This window comes from Microtus oregoni, unplaced genomic scaffold (assembly GCF_018167655.1).
Source record: "Microtus oregoni isolate MIOR12 unplaced genomic scaffold, Mior012 000006F_ref0000085, whole genome shotgun sequence".
Classification (NCBI taxonomy): domain Eukaryota; kingdom Metazoa; phylum Chordata; class Mammalia; order Rodentia; family Cricetidae; genus Microtus; species Microtus oregoni.
This window is the reverse complement of record NW_024543065.1, coordinates 56,386,072-56,411,456: the sequence shown is the minus strand read 5'-3', so window position 1 is coordinate 56,411,456 and position 25,385 is coordinate 56,386,072. Positions and strand designations below refer to the sequence as shown.

The following is a 25,385-nucleotide window of genomic DNA, read 5'->3' as shown; positions in this document are numbered from 1 at the left end:
AAATGTCTCTGGGACAGATGGGGGTGTCTCTCTCATTCAGGAATCTGTCTCCTTATAATAAGTAATCAGAAAACCCAACACGAGCTGCAGAGGTTGGACAAGGGTGAGAACTTTAGGTTTGATCCCCAGCGCCCATGTAAAAAGGAAAAAAAAAGATACAGCCAACTTTGGAAATGGACACAGGACAAGGATCCCTGGGGCTAGCTCTCCATCCAGTCTAGCAGTTGGTGAGCTTCAGATTTAGTTCTAGACCTTGGCTGAAAAATAAAGTGAGAAACAATTGAGAAGACACATAACACACATGTCAGGCCTCCATGCACTGGTACATGTCCGAGCAAGTACACACACATTAAAACATGCAGACTAGGGGCTGGAGAGACTGCTCAGCAGTTAGGAGCACTGGCTGCTCTTGCAGAGGACCTCAACTGGAATCCCAGCACCCACATGGTGACTCACAACGTCACATACATAATTCTAGTCCCGGGGATATGATGCTCTCTTCTGGCTTCCATGGGCATCAGACATACCCTTAGTGTATATACATATATGCTGGCATTTGTGTGTGCATAACATAAAAATAATCACATGCTTTAAAAAAAGGTGGAGATCAATTCAGAAGACAACTGGTGTTGACCTTTGGCCTCCACATGCACATATAAGCTCATACACATGCATGCAAAGCACAGACACACATACATCTAAAGAAAACCCAACTTGGGGCTGGAGAGAGATGGCTCAGTGAGTTAAGAGTACTGGCTGCTTTTCTAGAGGACCTGGTTTCAATTCCCAGCACCCACATGGCAGTTCACAGTTGTCTGTAGTTCCAGTTCCAGGGGATCCAACACCCTCACACCGACATGCAGGTAGACAGGCAAAACACCAATACACATAAAGTTAAAAAAAGAAAACCCAACTCATATGGCAGAAATAAAAAGAAATTTGTCATCACACATAAGAACATGTGCATTGCCGGGCAGTGATGGCACACACCTTTAATTCCAGAACTTGAGAGGCAGAGGCAGGAGGACCTCTGTGAGTTCGAGGCCAGCCTGATCTACAGAGTGAGTGCCAGGATAGTCAGGACTACACAGAGAAACCCTATCTCAAAAAAAAAAAAAAATGTATTGCACTCCACAAGACTGTTCAGCACTAACACTGTGGACATGAGCTTGGTATCCAAGAACCACACAGTGGAAGGAAAGAACTTACCCTTACCCTCCAACTCATGCTCTGATCCCCACAGCCACCCTAGACTGTGTACATTTTAAAATTATTATTACCTTCTGTGCGTGGGTGTTCTGGTGTGTCTGTGCACCATGTACATGCAGTACCCACAGCTGCCAGAAGAGGGCATCGGATCCCCATAACTGTGGCTACAAAAGATTGTGAGCCACGGTGTGGGTTCAGGGACTCAAACCCAGGTCCCCTGGAAGAGAAGATAGTGCTCTTAACCACTGAGCCATCTCTCCAGTCCCCCAAATGTAATTAAATAAATACATAAATAAAAGAACATGTGTATTATTCTGGGTGTAATGGTGGGGCATGACTGCAATCTCAGCCCTGAGAAAGTGAGGACCTGAGAATCAGCGGTTCACAGTCATCCAAAGCTACACAGCCTGGGCAACTTGATGTCATATCTCAAAAAAAAGCAGAGAGATGGTAAGGTGGTCAGGGCAACATTCTATTGTACACGGATCTTGCAACTTCATGCTTGCTTATATATGTGTGCTTGTGTGTGTTCATGTGAATGTAGATGTGCTTCTGTGTGAGTGCACCTGGACGACAAAGGACCTCAGCTGCCACCCCTCAATGGCTGTCCACCTCACTTTGTTTTACTTCCTAGTTGTCCTGTGGCTTGTCAATTAGGCTATGCTAGCTGTACGGTGAACACCACAGACCCTCCCATTTCTGCATCCCTGGTGGTGGATTACAAGCACATGCCGCCATGCCTGACTTCCCTCCACTCTGGAGAATCGAACTCAGGTCCTCATACTTGTGGGGCTAGCACTTTACCACCTGAGCCAGCCATCTCTCCAGCCCCAAGAGTGTATCGCTTCTATCATCAAAATATGGAAATAGTGAAACTCAGATAGATAGATAGATAGATAGATAGATAGATAGATGATAGATAGATAGATAGATAGATGAAAGATAGATAGATGAAAGATAGATAGATGAAAGATAGATAGATGGATAGAGACAACTACTTTGTTGGTAGTTGATAAAATCACAATTTCCCCCAAGATTCTGTGGAACTGTGGGGCATGATGATGTGGGGAGTTGAGGGGTTGGGGTGCAGCTGGAGAGATAACTTAGCTGTTAAGGGCCCTTGCTGTTTTTGCAGAGGACCCAAGTTCAGTTCCAGGACCCACATCTGTCTGGAACCGAATCTGCAGGGGATCCAGCATCTCTGGCTTCTGTGGGCACTACACTCATGTGCACACCCACCCCACACACACTTAAAAAAATTGAAGCTGGGTGGTGGTAGTGCACGCCTTTAATCCTAGCACTCAGGAAGCAGAGACAGGCAGGTCTCTGTGAGTTGTAGCTCAGGCTGGTCTATGTAGTGAGTTCCAGGACAGCCAAGGCCATGTTGAAAGACCCTGTCTCAAAACAAAATCAACAAATAGAAATAACATTTGATATAAAGGTAAATAGGTAGAAAGATAGATGATAGATAGATAGATAGATAGATAGATAGATAGATAGAAAATATATATAGAGAGATGATATATAGATAGAAGATAGATAGATAGATAGATAGATAGATAGATAGATAGAAAATATATATAGAGAGATGATATATAGATAGAAGATAGATAGATAGATAGATAGATAGATAGATAGATAGATGATTGATAAAGAGCTGGTGGGATGATTCAGTGAGTTGAGGCACTTGTCACTAAGTTTGATGACCTAAATTCAATCCCAGGGACTCAGAAGGTGGAAAGGAGAAAACTAATCATGCAAGTTGTTCTTTGTCTTCCACATGCACCACATGCATACACACACTGGATGGATGGATGGATGGATGGATGGATGGATGGATGGATGATGGATGGATGGATGGATGGGTGGATGGATGGATGGGTGGATGGATGGATGGATGGGTGGATGGGTGGATGGATGGGTGGGTGGATGGATGGGTGTATGTAGTTTAAGAAAGAAAAGTCAAGGGCTGGAGAGATGGCTCAGTGGTTAAGAGCATTGCCTGCTCTTCCAAAGGTCCTGAGTTCAATTTCCCAGCAACCACATGGTGGCTCACAACCATCTGTAATGAGGTCTGGTGCCCTCTTCTGGCCTTCAGGCATACATGCAGAAAGAATATTGTATACATAATAAATAAATAAATATTTTTAAAAAAAAGAAAAGCCAAGTACAGTGGTTCATGCCTATAATTCCAGCACTTTGGAGGTAGAGGCAGAAGGATCATGAATTTAAGGCCATCCTTGGCTACATAAGATCTTGTCCAAAAACCTGACATAGTTAGTGGACACCTTTAATCCCAGTACTTTCGAGGCAGAGGCAGGTGGATTTCAGCGAGTGAGTTCAAGTAGGAAATTCTAGGTCAGCCAGGGTTCTATAGTGAGACACTGGGGCTGGGGGTAGATGACAAGAGAATCCAGCTAATACGTTTTAAATATCTGAAACATTCTGTTATGGGGCTAGAGAGGTAGCTTCATATTTTAGAGCAGTGGCTGCTCCTCCAGAGGATCCAGGTTCGAGTCCTAGTACATACATGGCAACAGTTCACAACCATCTGTAACTGCAGTTCCTTTTCTGGCCTCCTCTGGCACGAAGCACAGACACTGTACACAGATAGGCATGTAGGCAAAACACCCATACACATAAAATAAAAATAAATAAAATATCAGTACCTTCTGGTGTCATGTGACTATTTGGAGTCTAGGGGTTTGTCATAGACCTGTTTTCCTGTGTTTTCCTCTACCTTCCTTTAAAAACTAATGATAGTCTTACATTCTATTCTCAGTGCTGCATGGCTACAAAATGGCTGTGGAAATTACAAGTCTCATATCTTCATAACCAATAAATTAAGCAGAAAGGAGAAAAACAAATGAAAAATGTCTCTCTTTTTTGTATATTGAAGAAGGAAACAATTACTCCAGGCTGGCCTCAAAGTTACTATGTAGCAAATGATGACAAACTTCCGATCCCCCTGCCTCAGCCTCCTGAGTGCTGGGATCATAGACCTGCTCCACCAGGACCATTTCTTTCTTTGTGGCCTATTTTATTTTATATTATTTTATTTTTATTTTATTGTTTTTCAAGATAGGGTTTCTCTGTGTAACAATCTGGCTGTCCTGGAACTCTCTGGCCTCAAACTCACAGAGATCCTCCTGCCTCTGCCTCCCAAGTGCTAAACTGCAGGCATATGCCACCATGCCTAGCAGCTCATCTATTTTATTCATTGCTAAGGCTCCTCCCCTGGGTCAGGCATAAGGTACATGCTCAGTAAAGCTTATCCACCCATGAGTTGCAGGGCAACCAGAGCTACATATCGTGAGCCTGCTTCTTACGGGAGAAACCACCTTTCATCACGCTGTACTGACTCACATGTTAGGCAGGATATGTGAGCACAGGGCCCAGCTGGTGGGAGCACGCCATACCTAGGTATCACTGTGAGTGATATGTATATTGGGCCAGTGGGTGAGGGATCCACCTGGCCTGGAATTCTCCAGAGCTGCTGTCCTTGCTACCTCCCACCCTCTCTGCCCAGACCAGCTTCCTCCCTCTGGCTCTGTTTCTATTTCTGTCTTGCTTTCCTCCTCCCCAGGCCTCAGGGGGCCCCTGGCTGGCTGGAAGCCTTCTTCATTTTCCCCCAGAATTAGGAACAAGTTTTCATAGCAAGGTATCTGCAAAGACTGAGATGCCCAGAGCCACTACCATACCCCAAACCACTTTGGCCTCCCCAGGCAAGTTCTCAGTCTTTAGTGAGCCCCTCCTCCATCACCCTCCACTGCTCCAGCAGACCCTGCTTCACTTACCTTCCCTCTTGCTCACACAGGTAAGTAGAGTTCTACTCCCTTAACAGCTGGCTTTGGAGGCTCAAGTTCAGCTAGGGTCACTGAAGCCATTCCTCAGCCTCCAGACACAACTCTGGGGGCAAACTGCCAATTCCACTTCCTTCATGGGAAGCAGACCAGGGTGGAGCCCTCTGACAAGAGACTTCCCTTTCTTCTGGTTCTGCCTTCTGTCTGTAAAATAGGACCATGGATATCTATCCTCCACAATGTGGGCAGCCAGGAGGGGCGGTAACTGCCCAGCTGAAAGGGCTTAAAGTTGAGGATGGATCAGAAATCGGTCCGTCTGCCTTTTACTGTTATTGATGTTTGCAGTTTTGAGACAGTGTCTAGCTATGTTGCCCAGGCTGGCCTCAAACTCCTGGGCTCAAGAAATCATCCCGCCTTAGCCTCCTGAGTAGTTGGGAGTCCAGGTGTGTCATCTTGGCCAAATCCACCTGCCTTTTCATTCTTTACTTATTTTGGCAAAAGCAAGCAAAAAAAAAACAACAACAACAACAACAAAAAACCAAAACAATGACAAAATCAGGGTCTCATGTAGCCGCATGCTGGTCTCAAACTCTGCATGTAGATGATAGCCTTGAACTTTCTATTCTTTAAAATTTTTGATTTACGTGTGTGTGCCCGTGCATCACACACGTGTCCATGGAAGCCAGAAGAGGACACAGGATCCCCTGGAACTGGAGAGCTGCCATGTGGGTGCTGGGGATCAAACCTGGGCTCTCCATGAGATTTATCAAGTGCTCTTAACACAGAGCCCCTCGTCTTGAACTTTAAAAACATTTTTTGTTTACTTGTTTGTTGGGGGTGTATATTTGCTATGGCACGTGGATCCCAGGGGTCAAATTTAGATTGCCAGGCTTGGTGGCAAGTGTCTTTACTCACTGAGCCAACTTGCCAGCACAGTCTTGAACTCCTAACTCTCCTGCTTCTACCACCTAAGATTATGGGCATGCTCCCCCACGCCCAATTTCTACCCTCACTGTTAAATCTGTTTTCCCCAAGATATATACCCATACACCTGGCCCTCCAGAGGTTTAAGGGAGGACAGCTGAAAGTTCAAGCCCAGCCTGGGCTACATATATCAAGATCCTGTCAAAAAAAAACCCCAAAAAACCCTGCTGGTTGTGATGTTGCATGCTTACAGCCTCTACACTCAAGAGGCAGAGACAGAGGGGGGCTACCACACATTTGAAGCCAGTCTGAGATTAGGCATGGCAGTGCAAACCCACAATCCCAGCATTTGATAGAGGCAAGAAAATCACAAAGTTGGGAGGTTAACCCACCCTCTATAGGGGGTTTTCAGAGAAACTCAGTGCTACATAGGAGACCCTGTCAAAAACTATATATACACACATATATAAGCATACACAAACTCCTGTATGTATATATAGGTGTGTGTATGTACCTGAGATATCTCAGTTGGTAAAATGTTTGTCATGCAAACATGGGGACCTCAGTTAAGACCCCCAGAACCCACATAAATAACACATCTATAACTCCAGTGCTGGAGGCAGAAGTGAATATCAGAGAACCCAGGAATTCACTGGCCAGACAGTCTAGTCAAATTGATGCATCCTGTGAGAGACTGCCCCAAAAAATAAGGTGGGGAATGACGGAGGAAGATAGCCAACATGTACCTCTTACCTCCCCATTCACACATATGGATGAGTGTACCAGCACATACATGTTTTACACACACACCAAATAAGTAAATAAATACTATATGGAATTATTTTTTTGTTGTTTTGAGATAGACTTACTATGTAGCACTAGCTGGTTTGGAACTCATTATGTCGACCAGGCTGGACTCGGGATCACAGTGATCCGCCTGCCTCTGCCCTGCAAGTTGTAGGATTAAAGGTAAGGGTCATTATGCCCAGCTGAAATTACTATTAAATAAACTCATCTCAATTTTCCACCTTTCTGGTTATGCGGGGACATGTTGTCTAACCCACCTGCCCTCAGGGTCCTCACCTGCAGAGTGAGCTAACGGTACCGACTTCCTAGGATTACTGTGAGGATTGGTTGGTTTAAAGGTTACCCACACAGTGGCCACCTGTCAGTCATTTTTTGCTACTTCCCGCCTCCGAGTCTGCCTGCCAGTTTCTCGATCCTCACTGTCGTGTTCTCTTCAGTCTGATTCAGAGTCCTCCTCCCCCGAGATAGGCGCGTGCGCACACCACACACACACACACCACACACTGGTCAGCAGAGCCGCCTCAGACACAGAAAAAAGTTTAATTCTGCTGCGGCGGAGGGTCCCGGCTCCGATAGAGGGATTTGGTTTTTGGATTTTGTCTGTGTGGGGATTTGTTGTGGGGACGAGGAAGGCAGAGGGAAGAGTCTGGTCCTTTGTGGGACCTGCCCGGGAGATGGTGAGCAGAGGGAATCAGGAGAGACAAGGACACAGGACAAAAAATAAATAAACTAAAAAAATCAACGGCGGTCGGAGGAAGAGACGACCATGGGACAGAAAAAAGGGAGACAAGTACGGAAAGACCGACGACAGTGGGCAGGAAATAACGAGGACACAGAGAGGAGGAAGGAGGAGCCCCTTCCTCCAAACCAGACTAGGTGGGACCAGGGAGGGGACTGGGGTCTTGGGGACTGGAGGCTTTGGAGGCCGCCGCGGGGCAGAATGAGATCTAGTCCAGCCAGATACAAGGAATGGGCCCCTCGCCCCTGCCCCAGGGTCCCAGGTGGGGGAGGGGACTCGTGTCTCAGTGCTGCAGTGTGGGGGGGCCCCGCCCCTCCCCGCGCTTCGCTGTGTAAGGCACCGGCTCCGGCAAGGTCCGCGAGCGCGCGGGGGGCGGGGCGGAGGAGTGGAGTGGGAGAGGCCGGCGGCCCACCTCCAATCATGGACTCGAGTGGGCTCGGCCCTGACTGCGGCTGGCCCCGCCCCTCGCGCATCCCTTCTCTCCAGCCTTCCCTGCATCCAGCCGGGCTGGGCAACTAAGTGCGGCCCCACAGGCGTCCCGGTGCCCGTGCGCCCGCCGCTCACACGGTACTCTCCAGCATCCATTCGGTGCTGGTGAAGGCCAGGCGTGCCCGGGCGGAGCCCAGCCCCAGGTCTCCATCTTCCCCGGCCACGCCCCCTCCGGCCCCGTCCAGGTGTGGCGTGGACCGGTGGCGCTTTGTCCGGCGGGCGCGGCGCGGGTAACTGTGGCTCTGGAACAGCGCTCCGTAGTCCCCGTCAAAGGAATAGCGTTGTTGTGGCCTCGGTCGGGCCGGGGCTCCCCCAGGAACCAGAGCTAGCGTCGGGGGCGCTGAAGTTGGAGGCCCCAAGGCCCCCGAACGGCTCCTTCGAGGACCAGTTACAGCTCTAGATTCCTCCCCAGAAGTTTCCTCGGAGGGCAGCAAGCACAGCGAGGTGGCCGAGCCACCCAGAGAGCGTCCAAGCACCACCTCTAGCTCAGTGGAAGTCGCCTCCGCCTCGGTTGCCTTTGCCTCAATGGCTGCAGGGACCGCCACCTCCCGCAGAGCCTCGTAGCGGTCTGGAGCCGGTGGGGCTGAGGGCTGCTGCGAGCCCGAGCCGGCTCCGTTGGTCTGAGAGCACACGTGGCTGACCCGAGGGGGCGACCTGGACGTGCCCTTGATACGACGGCTGTCCCCATCGCCGTACACCTTGTAGCGAATCATAAGTAGAACGATGAAAACGAGGACCGAGGCTACGATGACGCCCCCGATGGCGATGATCATGGTGCCGCCCAAGAAGTGGGCCCTCAGCGGGCGGCACGGTGCGGGATCTCCCGCCGTGGTGAACTGCACACAGCCCACCACTCTGGTAGCCGGCAGAGCGGTGGCCCCATCGTCGTAAACTGCCAGCACACACAAGTCATAAGCGCGGCCAGCCGCCAGATCATTCACCAGGAAGGTCTGGCTGGTAGATGGAATCATCCTGCGGAAAGGGGTGGGATCAGGACGGATCTTAACCACACCCCATCACTTTATGCCCCGACCAAGGGAAACAATGCTACTGGTGTCTACAGCAGCCATTTGAGGCCCTCCTCCATCAATAAAGTCAGCCTTTCTGGTTCGCGACTCAGGACCACGCCCCCGTATCTACATGCTCCGCCTTCAGACTGACTTACCTTGAGCATCACCTACTGGGACTCTCTACTCCCAGGGTGGACAGTTGTCATCTGCATATATCTACCATTTAAGGAGCTCAGTGTTGTGGCCACTCCTTCTAATCTACATGTCCTTCCTTCCTTCAGATGCATACTGACGTCAATAATTGGCTTATCCCTGCGAGGGCAATGGCTGAACGTTCGGTCCCTGGTTTTCATCCTGTCTCACCTCCTGAATGCTGAGATCTCAGGCTTACAGACATGCACCTCCACGTCCTCTTAGTTTGTTTGGTTTCGTTTTGTGAGGTAGGGATCAGACCCCCATCTTCCTTCAAGCATTCTACCAGTTTAGCTCCATTCCCAGCCATATCCACCTTGATATACATTCTTGCCTTTGCGGGAGAAGGCATGCTGTAGAATATGCCCCAGCTCTGGGTAAAAGCTCTGGCTCCTAGCTCAGTTTCCCAAGCACCTCAGCTACAATTTCCCATTCATTCCCCTTCTAATTGTACTCTGGCTTACAAGTCGTGTCCCTTCGAGTCACCTTGAGACAGCTCCTCTAGAGGCAACCAGCTGTTATGTTTATGACAATCACTGTACCACCAGAATTCCAGAAATCAGTTCATTGACCCATACTCCCCAAATCTCATCTACAATTGACTAAGAAGCATGGGTTTCTTTTCTTCCTTTTTCTTTCTTTCTTTCCTTTTCTTTTTTTTTTTTCTATAGGCCAGTCTCCTCAAATGAGGTACACTGTATAGCAAAATTCTTCAGTTAAACATCTGGGAGTCACAACTCTTGGATAGGATCTCTTCTCTGCGCCCCCACCCCCACCATACACAAGTGTCTTAACTTCTCTGTGCATCATTTAACATTTCTCATGGGGACAGTAAGAATCCCCACATCCCAGTGACAGCATGGGGAATGGATGAGTTAACATCTAAAACCTGATTATCTAAAGCTAAGGACCTCACCAGGAGCTAATATCCCATCATGTTGCTAGCAGCTCTTGTGGGCTCCCATTCTAAGGCTACCTACCCTCTTCTTCATATCTCTCTCTCTTTATAAATTACATTTAGTCTACAGCAATACCATCCTTAGCAGCCTTGACCTCATCTAAATCACATTTATTAATGTGTGTGTGTGTGCGCGCGCGTGTGTAAAGAGGAGGTCAGAGGACAACTTGCAGGAGTATGCTCTCTCCTTCCACCATGTGTGTCCCAGGGACATGTGTGACTCAGTAGAAAGCATCTTGACCCCCTAAGCCATCTCACCAGCTGCACCCTCTCTATATTCCTCTTTGATCCACTTTAGGGCACTCCCTCCCAGACTTTGTTCTCTTTTGTTGATGAGCGTATCTCGGCACAGTCTGTTTTGGCAACTTCCAGCCTCGGGGAACCCAGGAGTGTGAAGTGCACCCTGAGTGGCACACCCAGCACCCAAACCCACAAACTCTTCTCTCCTGCCAAGGACCTGAGTGGCTAACCGCGGATGAGCTCCACCTCTTCCTCTGTTTGAGACCCCAGAGAACAAGTCCCAGCCCTTCTTAAAAGTCCTGCCTCATCCCTGGCCCTGGCTTACCTGTCAGAGCTCCACAGGCCTGCCAGCCTTGGTCCTGAGACCCCCACCATGAAGGTCCCTGTCACCAGCCACTACCCTTCACTCCACGACTTCAAGCATAGGTCCCACTGTATCAAAAAGGCACTTGATTTTCTCATTAGGCTCCTTGCTTGTTATAGGCCACCCACCTCCAGCTGCCCTGACTTCCTTCTTGAATTAACTTTCCCTTTTTCTCTGCCAGAGGCTTAGATTCCCTTGTTTCTTCTCCCCAGATAACCAGTTGCTAGGGGCTTCCCCCTTCTCAAGGACAGTCACTGGCTCCTTAAGAAAGCCAGAGCCCACGAGCTTCTCATTGGCTGCCAGACCAGAGCAAGCAGCCAGGCAGGCTTCTCGTTGGCTGTCACCTCAGCCCATGGCTGCAGAGAGGAAGTTAACTCCTGCAGTGCTGGTCTATGTACAGCATCTACAATGGAGGATGCAGGGCAGAACTGAGGCCCTCTGGAGAAAAGAGGAGTCCTGGGAACTTGCCCAGGTTGGGGTCATCAAGAGCTGCTAACAGGCTGAGTTTTAAACGTTTTCCCACCCTGTCACATGGTGACTGTGGATCGGAGAGGAGCAGAGAAGAGAGATGGGGAAACACACACACAATCTGAATGACTGACAGATATGCATCATCCATTCCCCTCCATCCCTGCCTGGCAAACACTAGGTATTCAATAAGTGTGCGTTCAAGCACATGAAAAATAGCTCTGCCGCTTTCTGCGTCTGAGAGCAAATGATCTCTCCCACAGCACCTCAAGTTCTGGGTCTGAAAAGAAAGAGAATGGAGGGTATAGTAGTGCCCCTGCTTAGAATCCCCCAGTGAGGGCTGAGTGTGTGACTCAGTGGTAGAGCCCCTGCCTAGAATCCCCCAGTGAGGGGCTGGGATGCAGTAATAGAGCCCCTGCCTAGAAACCCCCAGTGAGGGTTGGGGAGTGGCTCAGTGGTAGAGCCCCTGCCTAGAAACCCCCAGTGAGGGTTGGGGAGTGGCTCAGTGGTAGAGCCCCTGCCTAGAATTCCCAAGTAAAAGGCTAGGAGAATTACAGATTGCCTAGCATGTGTGAGGGCCTGGTTTCAATCAACAATACTACAAAGAAATGAATGAATTAAAATAAAATAAAATAAAATAAAATAGAGGCTGGCAAGATGGCTCCGTGGGTAAGGAAACTTGCCACTAAACCTATCAACCAGAGTTTAATCCCCAAGATTCACATGGTGGCAGGAGAGAACTGATTCCCACAAGCTGTTCTCTGATCGCTGTATGCACGCTATGACACGAAAGCCCCCACACACAAATAAACGTAAGTTGAAGAATGTTAAGTGAGCCACACGCACAAAAAGAAAAAGTAACTTTAAATTCTTCAAATGAAATAAATGGAGTGATGGCAACTGCTTCATAGCAAAGTTGGAAGTAAAATACGGCCACAGCCTTGGACATAGTTTATGAAGGCTTCTCTTTGGTGTCTTGGCTTGCTGACTGCTTGTAAGAATGGGTCAGTCTAATCTATCTAGGGAGGGCACATGAGAGAGTCAACGATGTCATCAGTGCTTGACAGCCAGAAGCAAAAGGAGGAATTGTGCACTTGGTATAGTCCCTGAAATCTCAGCATCCAGAATTCTGTGCTAGCCTGGGACTACACCGTCAAAGGCTAGTCTAGACTACCAGGGTGAAAGCCTGTCTCAAAACCAAGACAAGCAGAGCCAAGAGGAAAGAGAGGCCCCTGGCAAGCAGAGGCGGCCAAGAGACAGACTTTTTTGTAAAGGGCTGAGAACACTCAAGTTGTTGGGACGACCACAGATGGGGAAATAGTTCTAGACCCTCTGATAACCCAAAGGAAGAGAAGCATGGGGCTAGGCACTCAGCAGCCATCTACAGTGCACAAGGAGGGCAAACAAGATGTGTCTATGCAGCCTGCAGCCTTTTACCAAGTGCCCTCTGTGTGTCATTCCTGCTGTGTGCCAGGGTCTGTGGCTGAGAGCCATGCCGACACACTACCAAGATGGACAGACCACAGGGCTCAGGCCCCACTGGACTCCTCGGCACCCAGGTACCCATGGTCACATTGGAAGCAGATAAGCTGCCTTTTTTTAAATTGTTTTGTTTGTTGAGACAAAATCTCGCTGTGTAGCTCTTGGACTGACCTTGAGCGGAAGATTCTCTTGCTTCAGCCCCTCAAGTGCTTGGATCACAGGCATGTGCCACCATGTCTGCCTCAGAGCTGACCTTTGTATTCAGAAAACACACATATTGAACACCTACTGTCTCCCAGGTAAGGATGGAAGCGAGGTAGGTAATTATTTCTTTATAAATTCTTATTTTCAGGGCTGGGCGGTGGTGGCGCACACCTTTAATCTCAGCACTCGGGAGGCAGAAGCAGGCGGATATCTGTGAGTTTGAGGCTAGCCTGGTCTACATAGTGAGCTCCAGGACAGTCAGGGGTACACAGAGAAACCCTGTCTCAGATAATAATAAATAATATATGAACTAATCTCTGTGCATTTCTAGCTTACCCTTCTCTTTTCTCCTCTATAACCCACAGCCGCACCCGTCAGGGCCCTGTGCAGTGCTGAGCCGAAATGAGCAATGGAGGAAAGCAGCTGACAGCTATCCGCGCTAGGCCTGTTCTACCTCAGACAATGCGGAAGGAACTTGGGAGTACACATTAGACTTTTGGCAACTTGACACAAGCTAGGGTCACCTGGGAACCTCAACAGAGAAAATGTTCCCATCATATGGTCTGTAGGGAAGGCTGGGGGGCATGTTCTTGACTAATGATTGACATGGAATGAGAGGGCCCAGCTCAGTGTGGGCGGGGCCACCCATGGGCAGGAGGTCCTGAACTGTATAAGAAAGCATAGGGAGCAAGCTAGTAAGCAGCACTCCTCCATGGCCTCTGCTTCATTTCTTGCTTCCTGGTTCCTGCCTTGAGTGTGATGGACTGTGGCCTTAGAGCTGTAAGACAAAAAAATAAACCCTTTCCTTCCCAAGTTGTTTTTGGTCAGGGTGGGATTTGTTTGTTTGGTTTGGTTTGGTTTTTGATGGCAATAGTGTTTTTTATTATGTTTTGTTGTTGCTTTGGGACAAGGTTTCTCTCTGTAGCCCTGGCTGTACTGGAACTCACTCTGTAGACCAGACTCAAACTCAGGGATCCGCCTGCCTCTGCCTCCTAAGTGCTGGGATTAAAGACACCACCGCCTGTCTTGGTCACAGTGTTTATTGCAGTAATAGAAACCAAACTAGAACATTACTTTCTATTTTTCTCATGCTTTTTGCTTTCTGTTTCTATAATGTATCTGATTGGAATAGTACTAGTGACATAAATAGAAACATAACCATAAACACGTATGTTTTATGTGCCATAATGTTTAACTGATGGAATTCATGATGAGAGGCCTCTGGAGAGCAAGTGATGCTGTCCATGAACCCCGTGAGATATTTGTTGTATGGTACTGGGAATGGAATTCAGTGCCTCCCCAGCTTAGCAGGTATTCCACACCTGAGCCATGCCCAGCCCTCACTGGGAATTCTAGGCAGGGGCTCTACCACTGAGCCACACCCCAGCCCCTCACTGGGGATTCTAGGCAGGGGCTCTACCACTGAGCCACACCCCAACCCCTCACTGGGGATTCTAGGCAGGGCTCCACCCCTGAGCCACACCCCAGCCCCTCTTACTGGGGGATTCTAGGCAGGGGCTCTACCACTGGACCACAACCCAGCCCCTCACTGGGGGATTCTAGGCAGGGGCTCTACCACTGAGCCACACCCCAACCCCTTACTGGGGATTCTAGGCAGGGGCTCTACCACTGAGTCACACCCCCAGCTCCTCACTGGGGGATTCTAGGCAGGGGCTCTACCCCTGAGTCACACCCCCAGCTCCTCACTGGGGGATTCTAGGCAGGGGCTCTACCACTGAGCCACACCCCAGCCCCTCACTGGGGGATTCTAGGCAGGGGCTCTACCACTGAGCCACACCCTCAGCCCTCACTGGGGGATTCTAGGCAGGGGCTCTACCCCTGAGTCACACCCCCAGCTCCTCACTGGGGGATTCTAGGCAGGGGCTCTACCCCTGAGTCACACCCCCAGCTCCTCAATGGGGGATTCTAGGCAGGGGCTCTACCCCTGAGTCACACCCCCAGCTCCTCACTGGGGGATTCTAGGCAGGGGCTCTATCTCCCTATAACTGAGCTCCAACTCCAGTCCTCTTTTTTCTACTTTTAAAATTTTGAGACTGAATGTCTCCAAGTTGTCCAGGCCAGCCTTGTCCTTGCAATCCTCCTGCCTCAGCTTCCCAAAGGCTAGGATCAGAAGCCTGAAGCACCAGGCCCTGGTCACTTTTATAATTCAGCCCAGCCCAACACTGGCTCACATTGTTTTCCACAAACATCTCCTAAGTTCAAGAAACACAAAGACAGCACAGCAGAAAAGGAGGCAACTACATATCTATGCAAAGCCCCGTCTAAGCAAGGTTAATGAGAGGGATGAGCAGATGGATCAGGGGGCAGGATGGAGAGGAATTCCCGGGGCAGCAGCACCCCACTCACCTGTAGACCAGAGAGTCATCCGCAGAGCTGTTGTATTGCACTTGGTACATGCGGATGCCAGGCACTGGCCTCTGGGCCGGCCAGCGGATGAGCACGGAGCTGGATGTGAGTTCAGCAGCCACAAGCCGGCGTTCAGTGGTTGAATCATTGGCACCAGGTCGGCCTGGTGTGGCGATGTCAGAAGAACCAGGCTCAGTGAGAGGCGGTGGGGCAGCAGGCGGAGGCGCCATCAGTGGCAGAGGTACCACACATACCTCCACCGGCGCAGTGGCTTCCCCCGCAGCATTGGAGGCTATGCAAGTGAAGGTACCGCTGTCCCTCAAGGTGGTGATGGTCACATCCAGCGTTCCATCCCCACGGACCCGGGTCCGGCTGGAGTTCCCCAGCAGCCGCCCATCAGGTGCCACCCAATGCACCACGGGCTCAGGGTCACCCACCGCCCGACAGCGCAGACTGACAGCCTGGCCCTCTACTACCAGGGCCTTGCCCCCTGCCTGCCGCGTGATGAGCGGGGGCTCACACAGAAATTCCTCCTCCGGGATGGACCAGAAGTAGCGGTCAGTGAGATGCTCGGGCGTGGCACATGTCTCCAAGTCATCCTCCCTGGTCAGGCGCCGCAGCCAGAGCAGTTCACAGTTGCAGTGCAGCGGGTTGCCACCAAAGCTGACGGTCAGTGGGGTGGGTGGCTTGGGCCCACCACCCTGGGACCTCAGGAAAAGCCCGTCGGGGGGCAGTTTATGCAGACGGTTAGAGGTCATGTCTAAGCGTACGAGTTTGTGTAGCTGCACGAAGGTACCCTCTGCAATATGATCAATGAGGTTGTGGTCCAGCGTGAGGGTGTTCAAGTTCACCATCTGACCCACCGCCTCCCACGGCAGTGCCTCCAGGTTGTTGTAGGACAGATCCAGATCCTCCACAGTGGACAGGAAGGCATCAAAAGCTGCCGACTCCACCTTACGGATCTGATTGTTGCCGAGGATCAAGTGGCGGAGGTTACCCAAGCCCCGGAGCTGGTCTCCGCGTACCTCTGCCAGGCGGTTGCTGTCGAGGTGCAGGGCCCTGAGAGCACGAAGATCAGCAAAGGCGCCGGCTGCCACCTGACCAATTGTGTTGCGAGACAGGGTGAGGTGGACCAGGCTGGTCATGTTGGCAAAGTCTCGACGACGCACAGCCGCAATGAAATTGTCAGTGAGCCGCAGCTCTACCACGCGCCTGTCAATGGCGGGTGGCACGAAGAGCAGGCCAGTCTTGGCACACAGCATGGTCAGCGTAGGTGCCACGTTCTGGCAGATGCAGCGACCGGGGCAGGGCTGGCCGCGAGATGCCCCTACCCAGAGCAGCAGCAGAAAGGGGAGAGCAGCAGGTGTTGGCGAGAAGAGCCCTGGAGCCATGGTGCAGGGGGAAGGCAGGAGAAGCGGGAGGTGATACCTGGAGGGGAGGAAAATAGTCAACCAGGCTACCTGGTTTGATACCCCTGAAACCCTGGGAAGATAGTCAACCAGGCTACCTGGTTCGATACCCCTGAAACCCTGGGATGTGCTGCTGAAAGTCAAACTGGATCCTTTAACTTCCAATGAATGAGTTCTGAACAACAGATTTCAAAGCAGCTGACATACATGACCACTTTTTAAAAAATTTATTCATTCATTCATTTATGAGGCAGGGTCTCACTGTGTAGCCTGGACTGGCCTGAACACCCAGGCCTCAAACTCACTAAGATCAGCCTGCTTCTGCCTCCAGAGATCAGCCTGCCTCTGCCTTCCAAGAGCTAGGATTAAACGCCAGGCCACCACCTAGCCTTTCTTTTTCTGAGACAAAGTATCACTGCATCCCAGGTTGGCTTTGAATTCATGATCCTCCTGTGTCTGCCTTCTAAGTGCTAGGATTACAGATCTGGGCCAAAACACCCAGATCTGATTACAAAATTTCCATAGTAATTGGCAAATCACCACTGCGTTACTCTGAAGTCATCTACCCTCCACCTGCCATGCTTCTAAGAGTTCCCCAATTGCCCACAACCTCCCAGCCCACCAAATATTCTCAAATCACTGTTGGCCGAAACTTAGGACCAAGGATGTCAAACAGACACTCTTAGTTCGAGTTCCAGCTGTGACACTTACTAGCTGTGCGACCTCGGGCACGTGTCTGAACCTTTCTGAATCTCGGTTTCTTCATCTGTAAAATGGAGAGAAGAAACAGGCCTTACTTTGGTGAGAATTATGTACACTCACGAGTGCAGCTGTTAGAACAGGCCCTGCCACGTACAATGGGTTTAACACATACTAAAAATTATTCCCTGCAACACCACTGAGTGCCTAACCCATACAAACACAGAACTGTGTGTGATGCGAAGAGTGGGTGCTATCATCTTAAATATTATTAATACTGCGTATGTGTGGCAGGGTCAGAGGACAACTTTGTGGAACTGGTTCTTCCACTCCACCTTCATGCGGCTCCCAGGAAGCAAACACAGGTTGCTAAGCTTGTGCGGCAAGCTCCTTCTCTAATGGACCATCTTGCTGGCTGACAGGTGCTTTACAATCAAAGATATCTGAGCACAAATTTTGGTTCTCTCATTTACTAACTCTAGGAGACCGCAGTAATGATTCCCATACCTAAGCCATAATTTCTTTATTTTTCTCCCATTTTTAAGTTTTCATTGTTATTTTTCACTTGTTTGCAGCGTGGTGGTGTTACTATGTAGCCCAGGCTGGTTTTGAACTCACAAATCTCCCCAGTAGTAAGTTTTGTTGTTACTGAGACAAGGTCTCACTATGTACATCAGGCTGGCCTTGAATTCAGAGAGCCACCTGCCTGATTAAGGGCCTATCCACCACATCTGTCTTGTTCTTTAATACAGGATAGTATGCAGTACACCCTGTTTTTACAACTTGCTATACAGTCGAGGCTGGTTTTGAAGTCTTGATCCTCCTGCTTCAGCCTTCCAAGTACTGGAATCACAGGAGCATGCTACCACACCGGGACAGGCTAAAATTTCAGGACTTTATATGCTAAGACAATAACATCTTCACTGAGTGTATGCATGGGAACCACTGAGTACAGACAGAGCCCAGCACGCAGTAAGCACTCCATGAATGTTATGGACAAAAAAAAAAAAAAAAAAAAAAAAAAAACAACAGAACAGAAAAGGTGGGAAAGGTTAAGAAAAAAGCATCAGCATCAGTCTGGGGAAGACCTCCTCTGAGTACAGTTTCTTTCTAGGTTCAGCTGAGCTCCTGAGCAGGAGGTGACTGGTATCAACAGTAAGTACACAGGAGGCCCATACATGCCCAGAGGCGCATGCGTGTACACACACTATGCCTCTGCTTCGGGCAAAACCTTCCAGCGGGGATTCCCCCTCCAGCAGCTGCAACCCACGACGTGTCAGCTCCCATCACAACACAGGGTGGGCGGTAGGAGGGGGGCAAAGAGGAAAGGATGGGAAGGGGGCGTCCTTGAAGCTATTTTCCTCCCACCCTGCCCTATGCCCCAGCCCCTGCTGACCAACCTCCAAGAATCTGCGGGCCATGTGTGACCTAGATCTTTTAGCCCAGGGGAAGAAGACTGGGACCAAGAAAGTTGGAGAAAGGCTGAGAGAGTCAGAAGGGCCCAAGTGGGGAGGAATGGACTGACAGAGAGCCACTGAAAGGGAGCAGGGCAAAAAGACAAAGCAGCATCCCAAGTGAAGTAGGCTCCAGGTGTGGCTCAGCAGAACATGTGCCTAGAATCCCCCAATGAGGAGCTGGGGGCGTGGTTTGGTGGGAGAGCCCCTGTCTGGAATCCCCCAATGAGGAGCTGGGGGCGTGGCTCAGTGGGAGAGCACTTGCCTAGAATCCAGCCAAGAGAGACTAGGGGTGTGGCTCAGTGGTGGCATGTTTGCCTAACATACTTGAGGTTCTGGGTTCCCTCCCCAGCACTGCAAAAAGGGGACAGCCAGGTATGGTGGCAGACACCTTTAATCCCAACACTCAAGAGGTTCAAAGATGTAGACTAGCCTGGGTTACATATGGAGACCCAGTCTCAAGAAACCAAGGAAGAGAGGAAAAGGCAGGTAACAGTTGAACAAAGAATAAAAAAAAAAATCTCAGTGAAGAAGAAAACACAGCAAAGAGATTGAACCAGAGATAGACAGAGAAGGAGGAAGGGAGAGACAGCGGAGGAAAGAGCTGGAGAGACAAAACAGGGGAAGAAAGAAACAGACTGAGGCAGGGCCAGGGCAGCCCAATATCTCTGAGCACCCCACCCCCATTCTGCCTTCCTCTCCCTCTAGGTTGCCATTCTGTACTGAGGCCCAGGTCTGGCACGTGAGCCTCCACCATTGGCAGCCCTGTAGGCACCTGCTTGCTTTGGGTCTGTAGGCCCAGAACCCTGTTCTCTGAAGCAAGCATAGAGTTTCTCCTTGTACAGCTGCAGCAGACTCATAGGTAGGACAGCTGCAGTGAAGACAGCCATCTGTTACCGGAAGGCACTGTAGCACCTGGGGTCAGAAGCCCATCCCTCTGCGAGGGTTCACACCCCAACGCCCAGCTGTGTGTTACTTGGATGAAACAATATCACCCTCTGTGGCCCCCTGTACTCATTTGTGACAATGATGACACCTGGCTACCTCACATGGCCTTGGAGAGGGTTCAGTAAAAGTATTTAGTAGCTGGGCAGTGGTAATGCATTCACGCCTTTAATCTCAGCACTCGGGAAGCAGAGGCAGGCGGATCTCAGTGAGTTCGAGGCCAGCCCTGGTCTACAAAGTGAGTTCCAGAACAGCATATACACACACACACACACACACACACACACATAATATCATGCTTAGCCTATCCTTAGACTATATACATGCTACATAAATGTTAGATGACACAAACATTGTGTGTATGTGTGAGATGCTGGGGATGGAAACTCAGGGCCTTGTGCATGCTAAGCAAATGTGCTATGGGCTAAGCCACACCCCTAGTCCCTCACTAATGGATTCTAAGCAAGTGCTCTACAAGTATACTATTCCCTCCTCCTTCTTTTCCTCTTCTCCTCCTTCTTTTTCTGAAACTGGGTTTCACTGTGTAGCCCAGGCTGGCCTCAAACTCACAATTCTCCTGCCTCGGCCCATTGAGTAATGGGATGATAGGCTTGTATCACCATACTGGCAGGGGTTAATCCATACCTAGAAACATTTATGAACCCTTACTGATAAAGTGGGACCCCATTTTCATGACCCCCTTACCTATCTTGAGAGATGTCATATCCTGACATAGGGCCCCTCTGAACCTCCTAACCAGCATGAGATGAACTCTTACCCAACTACAATTTTCAGTGACTTAAGTGGGAGTGGGCCCCTGCCTCCCTGGACACTGTGGCATTCTGCACTTAGATACACTTAGGTAGAGCTCTGGGCCTGCGCTGGCTTGCAATGGGTGCTATCACCCCACATCCCTTGCCCAGCCCAAGACACTATACTTACCTCTCTTCAAGAAGTCAGGGCCTGGGCCGGTACCTGCAAAGGAACAAAACCACTGTCAGCATCTTCCAGCTTCTTTCTAGTTGCTGAGGCCTAGCTTGGAGAGCATCTGAGTCAAGGGAAACCCTACAGTGATCACTTTCTCAGGCTCCCTGACACAGGAGCTTCAGACTCTTAGAGGGACCCAAAAGTCATGTCCAAACCTTTGGAGACTGAGCCAAACCCCAGGAGTCCAAGATGTTGAGCTTTGCCCTCTGGTGTCTCAGAAGCGCTGGCCCCTTATCCCCTCCCCTATCTGCATCAGTTTTCTGGTGTATGGAATCTACCCACCGCTCTTAGCAGCCCAAGAATTCTAAATTCCCAGGCTTCTCTTTTTGAGCCCCAGGAGCCTGGACTAGACATCTTATCCTTTAGAACTCAAGAGTTCTCAAATGGGCTCCCCATTTTCCAAGACCTGAGTGGCACCCAGAGCGCAGAGGTCAGGCGGTTTCTATCATGCCGTCACATCTGAATCCACATCAACATTGGTGAGCCTATACCAAATGCATGTGAGCCCTAACCCAAGGTAACAGGGGCATCACCTCAGTCTGGCTGATCCCTACCCTCCAGGGCACGGAGCCCAGGATACAGTCACATTTGAGTTCCAGGACCACAGATTATGCCTTGCATGCTATACACAGGCCACACTTAAGACCCAGAAATAGGGTCAATCTTGTGCCCAAGGCACAGGTGCAAGATACATGCCTAAACATACAGCACCTGATCCCCAGAGACTAGAGTAGAAGCGGACTCCCAAGAGAGACACACACCCTCAAGGACTGCATACACAGACATACAGAAAGAGAGAGAGTTTCCCTTACACATTCACAAATGTACAGATACAGAGAGACCTATATGCCCCTTAACAGAGAGCCAGGCATCTGCATCTATATAGCTCTTGCACCCTTGTCAACACACAGTGGCTCACAAACACAAGACTCACCTGCACAATGAAAGATACATAGGTGCACACTCTTACACACCTAGAAACATTCATGCAACTTCACATGTTCCCACTGTGCAGCCATGAAGCTTCAAAAGCACCACCAGACACACACAGGTACAGCAGACACACACTTCACACATGTACACAAAACCCTTAGCACGGGCACACACTGACAAAGCTGAGAGCCGTGAACAAGCACACAGGCACTTTGCAGCCACTCTGAGAGGCTCACGCATCACAGATACACTCACACCACAGTCCCGTGAGAAACTAGCACACTTGTAAATGCACACAAAATAGCAAAGCACAAGCACAGTCAACAGCCCAAACAGCTCCACACTCAGGGTCGCTGCCACCCGGTCCTCACCGGGTCCTCACGGCCCTGAACTCCTGCCCCACCTACTTCCCAGGCCAAACACATTCTAACACCCTTTACATCCCGCCCCCAAAAGAACCAGGTACAAGCCAGGGTCAAAGTTCATAGTTCAGCAGGTGGGACTTCATAGGGAGGGGAAGGGGTTGAGTCCCAAAGCCCAGTTCCCAAAAGATTCTGCCACCAGCAACCCCTAGAGTTTCCCCAGCCTTGTCATCAAGATATAGACAACTGAGGCCCTATCTGCAGATACCCGGAAGGTGGGGGAGTTAGGGTGGAGTGGGGTGGAAAGGGCCAGGTCTTCACCGCCACCCTCCACTCTCCACCCCTCACCCCCCACCCCAGGGCCCATCTGTCCATCCCCTCGGCCTCTCATCCCTCCATCTGTCCACCTCCCGGCCTCCCATCCCCCTCCCCAACCAGCGACGGAGAAGAGGAGGAAGACATGGCCGTCTCCCCCAAGGATCACTGAGGACCCCCCCAGCTGACATGGACCGCGGGAGCAGCCAAGTCCCCCCATCCATACAGAGGCCTGGCCCCACTATGTGCTGAGCCTCAGCCCCTACCCCAGCAGGGTACCTGACACACACACACAGACACACACGCCCTCGGAGACATCCAACCCGCATCCAACACACACACACACACACACACACACACACACACCACGGATGGACACCCGAGCGAACACACCCGGCTCCGCAGCCCCTTGGATGGACATCCAACCCCGCCGGACACAGACCCCCAACGCAGCCAGCCGCACGCGCGCACAGGCCCACTGGGAGCCCCGCACACCTGGGCGCACAGCCCCCGCACACACCTGCACACAGCCCCTCGGACGGGCGCGCCACAGCCCCCCAGATCCGGCGCCCCGGAGTGTGTGGGACACACGCGCGCACACACGCACACATGCACACATGCACACGCACGGCCGACCGCGGCCCCGCACACGCCCGGATGGCCACACCGGCTGGGCGCCGGGCACACACAGGGCCGCGGGCGGGCGCACGCCGGGCCCCGCCGCAGCGCCGCGGACACACGGGCACGCTCGTCCCCGCGCCCCCGCCCGCCGCTTCCAAAGAGCCCCGGGGACCGCCGCGGGCCGCGCTCACCCAGCCCGGGGGAGGGGGCCCGGGGCCCGGCCCCGCCGCCGCCGCCTCGCGCCGCGCCATGGTGGGGGGAGGGCCGGGGGAGGGGGCGCGGTGCCGCGGGGCCGCCTCCCGCCCGCCTCCCGCCCGCCCTCCCGCGCGCTGCCGCGCTCCGCCCTCCGCGTCGCCGCCGCAAGGGGAGGAAGGGGCGCCGGTCCTAGGTGGGGCGGCCACACGCACGCCCAGGTCGCCGCAGACCCCCTCTCCACTGTGGTCCAGCTTGGGCCCCGGCCCCACCTCTGTCCCTCCAGACCACGCCCCAGCGGCTTCTTGACCCCCCCCCCCCCCCCACACACACACACCAGCTCTCTCCATCACACCCTCGGAGTGGCGGGTCTTACCTTCTTTGAGACCCCAGACCATGTTGGTAAGCCACCTGGAAGCAAGACTGTGTTCTACTCTGTTTCGTGACCTCAGATGGGGGCGGGGGTGGGCACACCCTGTCAGGAAACCTAGACCATACACCTCTAATTCCAGAGGGACCTCAGATCATATCACAGCATCCTAGGGGATCCAGATTCCACCCCCACGCCCATACCCAACACTCAGATGGCCCCCAGACCACACCCCAAAATCCACATAGGACTCAGACTATATGTCAGGGTCCAGAAAGAGCCCACCATAGCTTGACTCTTTGGGGAACTCTGGGAAACCAGACCGTGTTTCATAGCCATTCAGAGAAAAAAACTAGGTCCAACCCCAACAACGTCCTTCCTCCATCAAGGACCTTCATTTCCCTGCCCACCAGGAGGAACTGTAGTGATGGCTAATGTCTAAGGGACCCCAAACTTCTCTTCTGCCCATGGAAGACCCTTAAATGCTTCTCATTCCCCCAACTATACCTCAGGTCATCATCCAACACCCTTGGGGACCTTGGAACTGTCACCGTTCCTTTCAGGACCCCCCCTTGGTTTATCTGCCCCCATTTCCCACCCATCCCCAGCAATCAGTCCTGCTACCTTCAGCCCTTGCGACCTCTGTGACTCCCAGGGATCCCAGAATGACTTGTTTCTTCCTTCTTTCCACCCTTAGCGTCCAGCTTCTGCCCTGCACAGAGCTGACCTCCTCATCCTTTCCTTAGAGCCCATGGGTATCTCAGGCCATGTTGCATCTCCTTTTGAGATACACATAGGAACCCCAAACTCAGCAAAGCCTTCCGTCAAAATCTAATCTATCTTTTTGCAGCACCAGTGTCTCAAACACTTCCCATTAGGCACCCCCGCCGTGAAACTCCTCCCCCAAGCCCTGTAAATCCTTCCTAGGCACACTCCCAGAACCAACTCACCACCACAGATCTCCTCGGTGAATGATGGTTCAAGTCAAAACCAAGAGGAGCCCCAGGGGAGCTCCTAGTCTCCCCTCTCCAGACTCCACCTGTCCACACCCTCCAAACACCAACTGCACTCCACCTTCTAGCACTACAGCCTTGAAGAAACAGAGTAGAAAGAGGGACTGGGGGGGATCACTCAGCCTGTGAAGCCCTTGCCGTGCAGCAGGAAAGATGGTGGCGGAGACAGGCAGATCCCTGGGGCTTCTTGGCCACTCAGTGTAGCCTAACCTGCCAGCCCTAGGTCCCAATGAGAGAATCTGTCCCATGAACAAAGTAAAACCTGTGCTGGAGAGATGGCTCATCTCTTAAAAACACTGACTTCAAATGGACCCAGGTTCAATTCCTATCACCTACCTTCATAGCAGCTCACAACTCTCTGTAATTCTAGTTTCAGGGGGATTCAGCTCCCTCTTCTGACCTCCACAGGCACCAGATCGGCAAATGCTACATAGACATTGTACCCATACACATGATTTTTTTTTTATTCTGGGATTAAGGGTATCACCATTGCCCAGGCATATGACTTTTTAAAAAAATACTCATTCTAATTTTCTTTTTTATATTTATTTATTTTTATTATGTATACAATTATTCTGTCTGTGTGTATGCCTGAAGGCCAGAAGAGGGCACCAGACCCCATTACAGATGGTTGTGAGCCACCATGTGGTTGCTGGGAATTGAACTCAGGACCTTTGGAAGAGCAGGCAATGCTCCTAACTACTGAGCCATCTCTCCAGCCTGGCATATGATTTTTTACAATTCAAAAAAAAAAAAGATGGACCACTTCTAAGAAAGAACACCTGAAGTTGACCTCTGGCCAACACATACACTCACACTCACACATGTA

General features: G+C 51.1%; 1 protein-coding gene across 3 annotated transcripts; it reads right to left on the bottom strand.

Annotated features, from left to right (window-relative positions):
• Positions 1-7,271: 7,271 nt before the first annotated feature.
• Positions 7,272-23,311, bottom strand: Lrfn1 (leucine rich repeat and fibronectin type III domain containing 1). Of its 3 annotated transcripts, none has more exons than XM_041654719.1 (5): positions 23,173-23,311; positions 20,706-20,738; positions 17,377-17,431; positions 15,257-16,684; positions 7,272-8,943 (listed from the first exon to the last, which is right to left on the bottom strand). In XM_041654719.1, exons 4-5 carry the CDS (start codon positions 16,645-16,647, stop codon positions 8,043-8,045), a joined length of 2,292 nt encoding a protein of 763 aa, XP_041510653.1. In that variant the 5' UTR covers positions 16,648-16,684; positions 17,377-17,431; positions 20,706-20,738; positions 23,173-23,311; the 3' UTR covers positions 7,272-8,042. The 3 variants fall into 3 exon arrangements, with proteins under 3 accessions (XP_041510653.1, XP_041510654.1, XP_041510655.1); XM_041654720.1 differs by lacking the exon at positions 23,173-23,311 and adding an exon at positions 22,881-23,088; XM_041654721.1 differs by lacking the exon at positions 23,173-23,311 and adding an exon at positions 21,685-22,288.
• Between the last annotated feature and the right edge of the window lie 2,074 nt (positions 23,312-25,385).

Coding starts and splice junctions, on each gene's coding strand:
- Lrfn1 (XM_041654719.1), bottom strand. CDS start 16,647: ATGGCTCCAGGGCTCTTCTCGCCAACACCTGCTGCTCTCCCCTTTCTG. Junction 8,944..15,256: donor GATGACTCTCTGGTCTACAG/GTGAGTGGGGTG, acceptor CCCTTTCCGCAG/GATGATTCCATCTACCAGCC.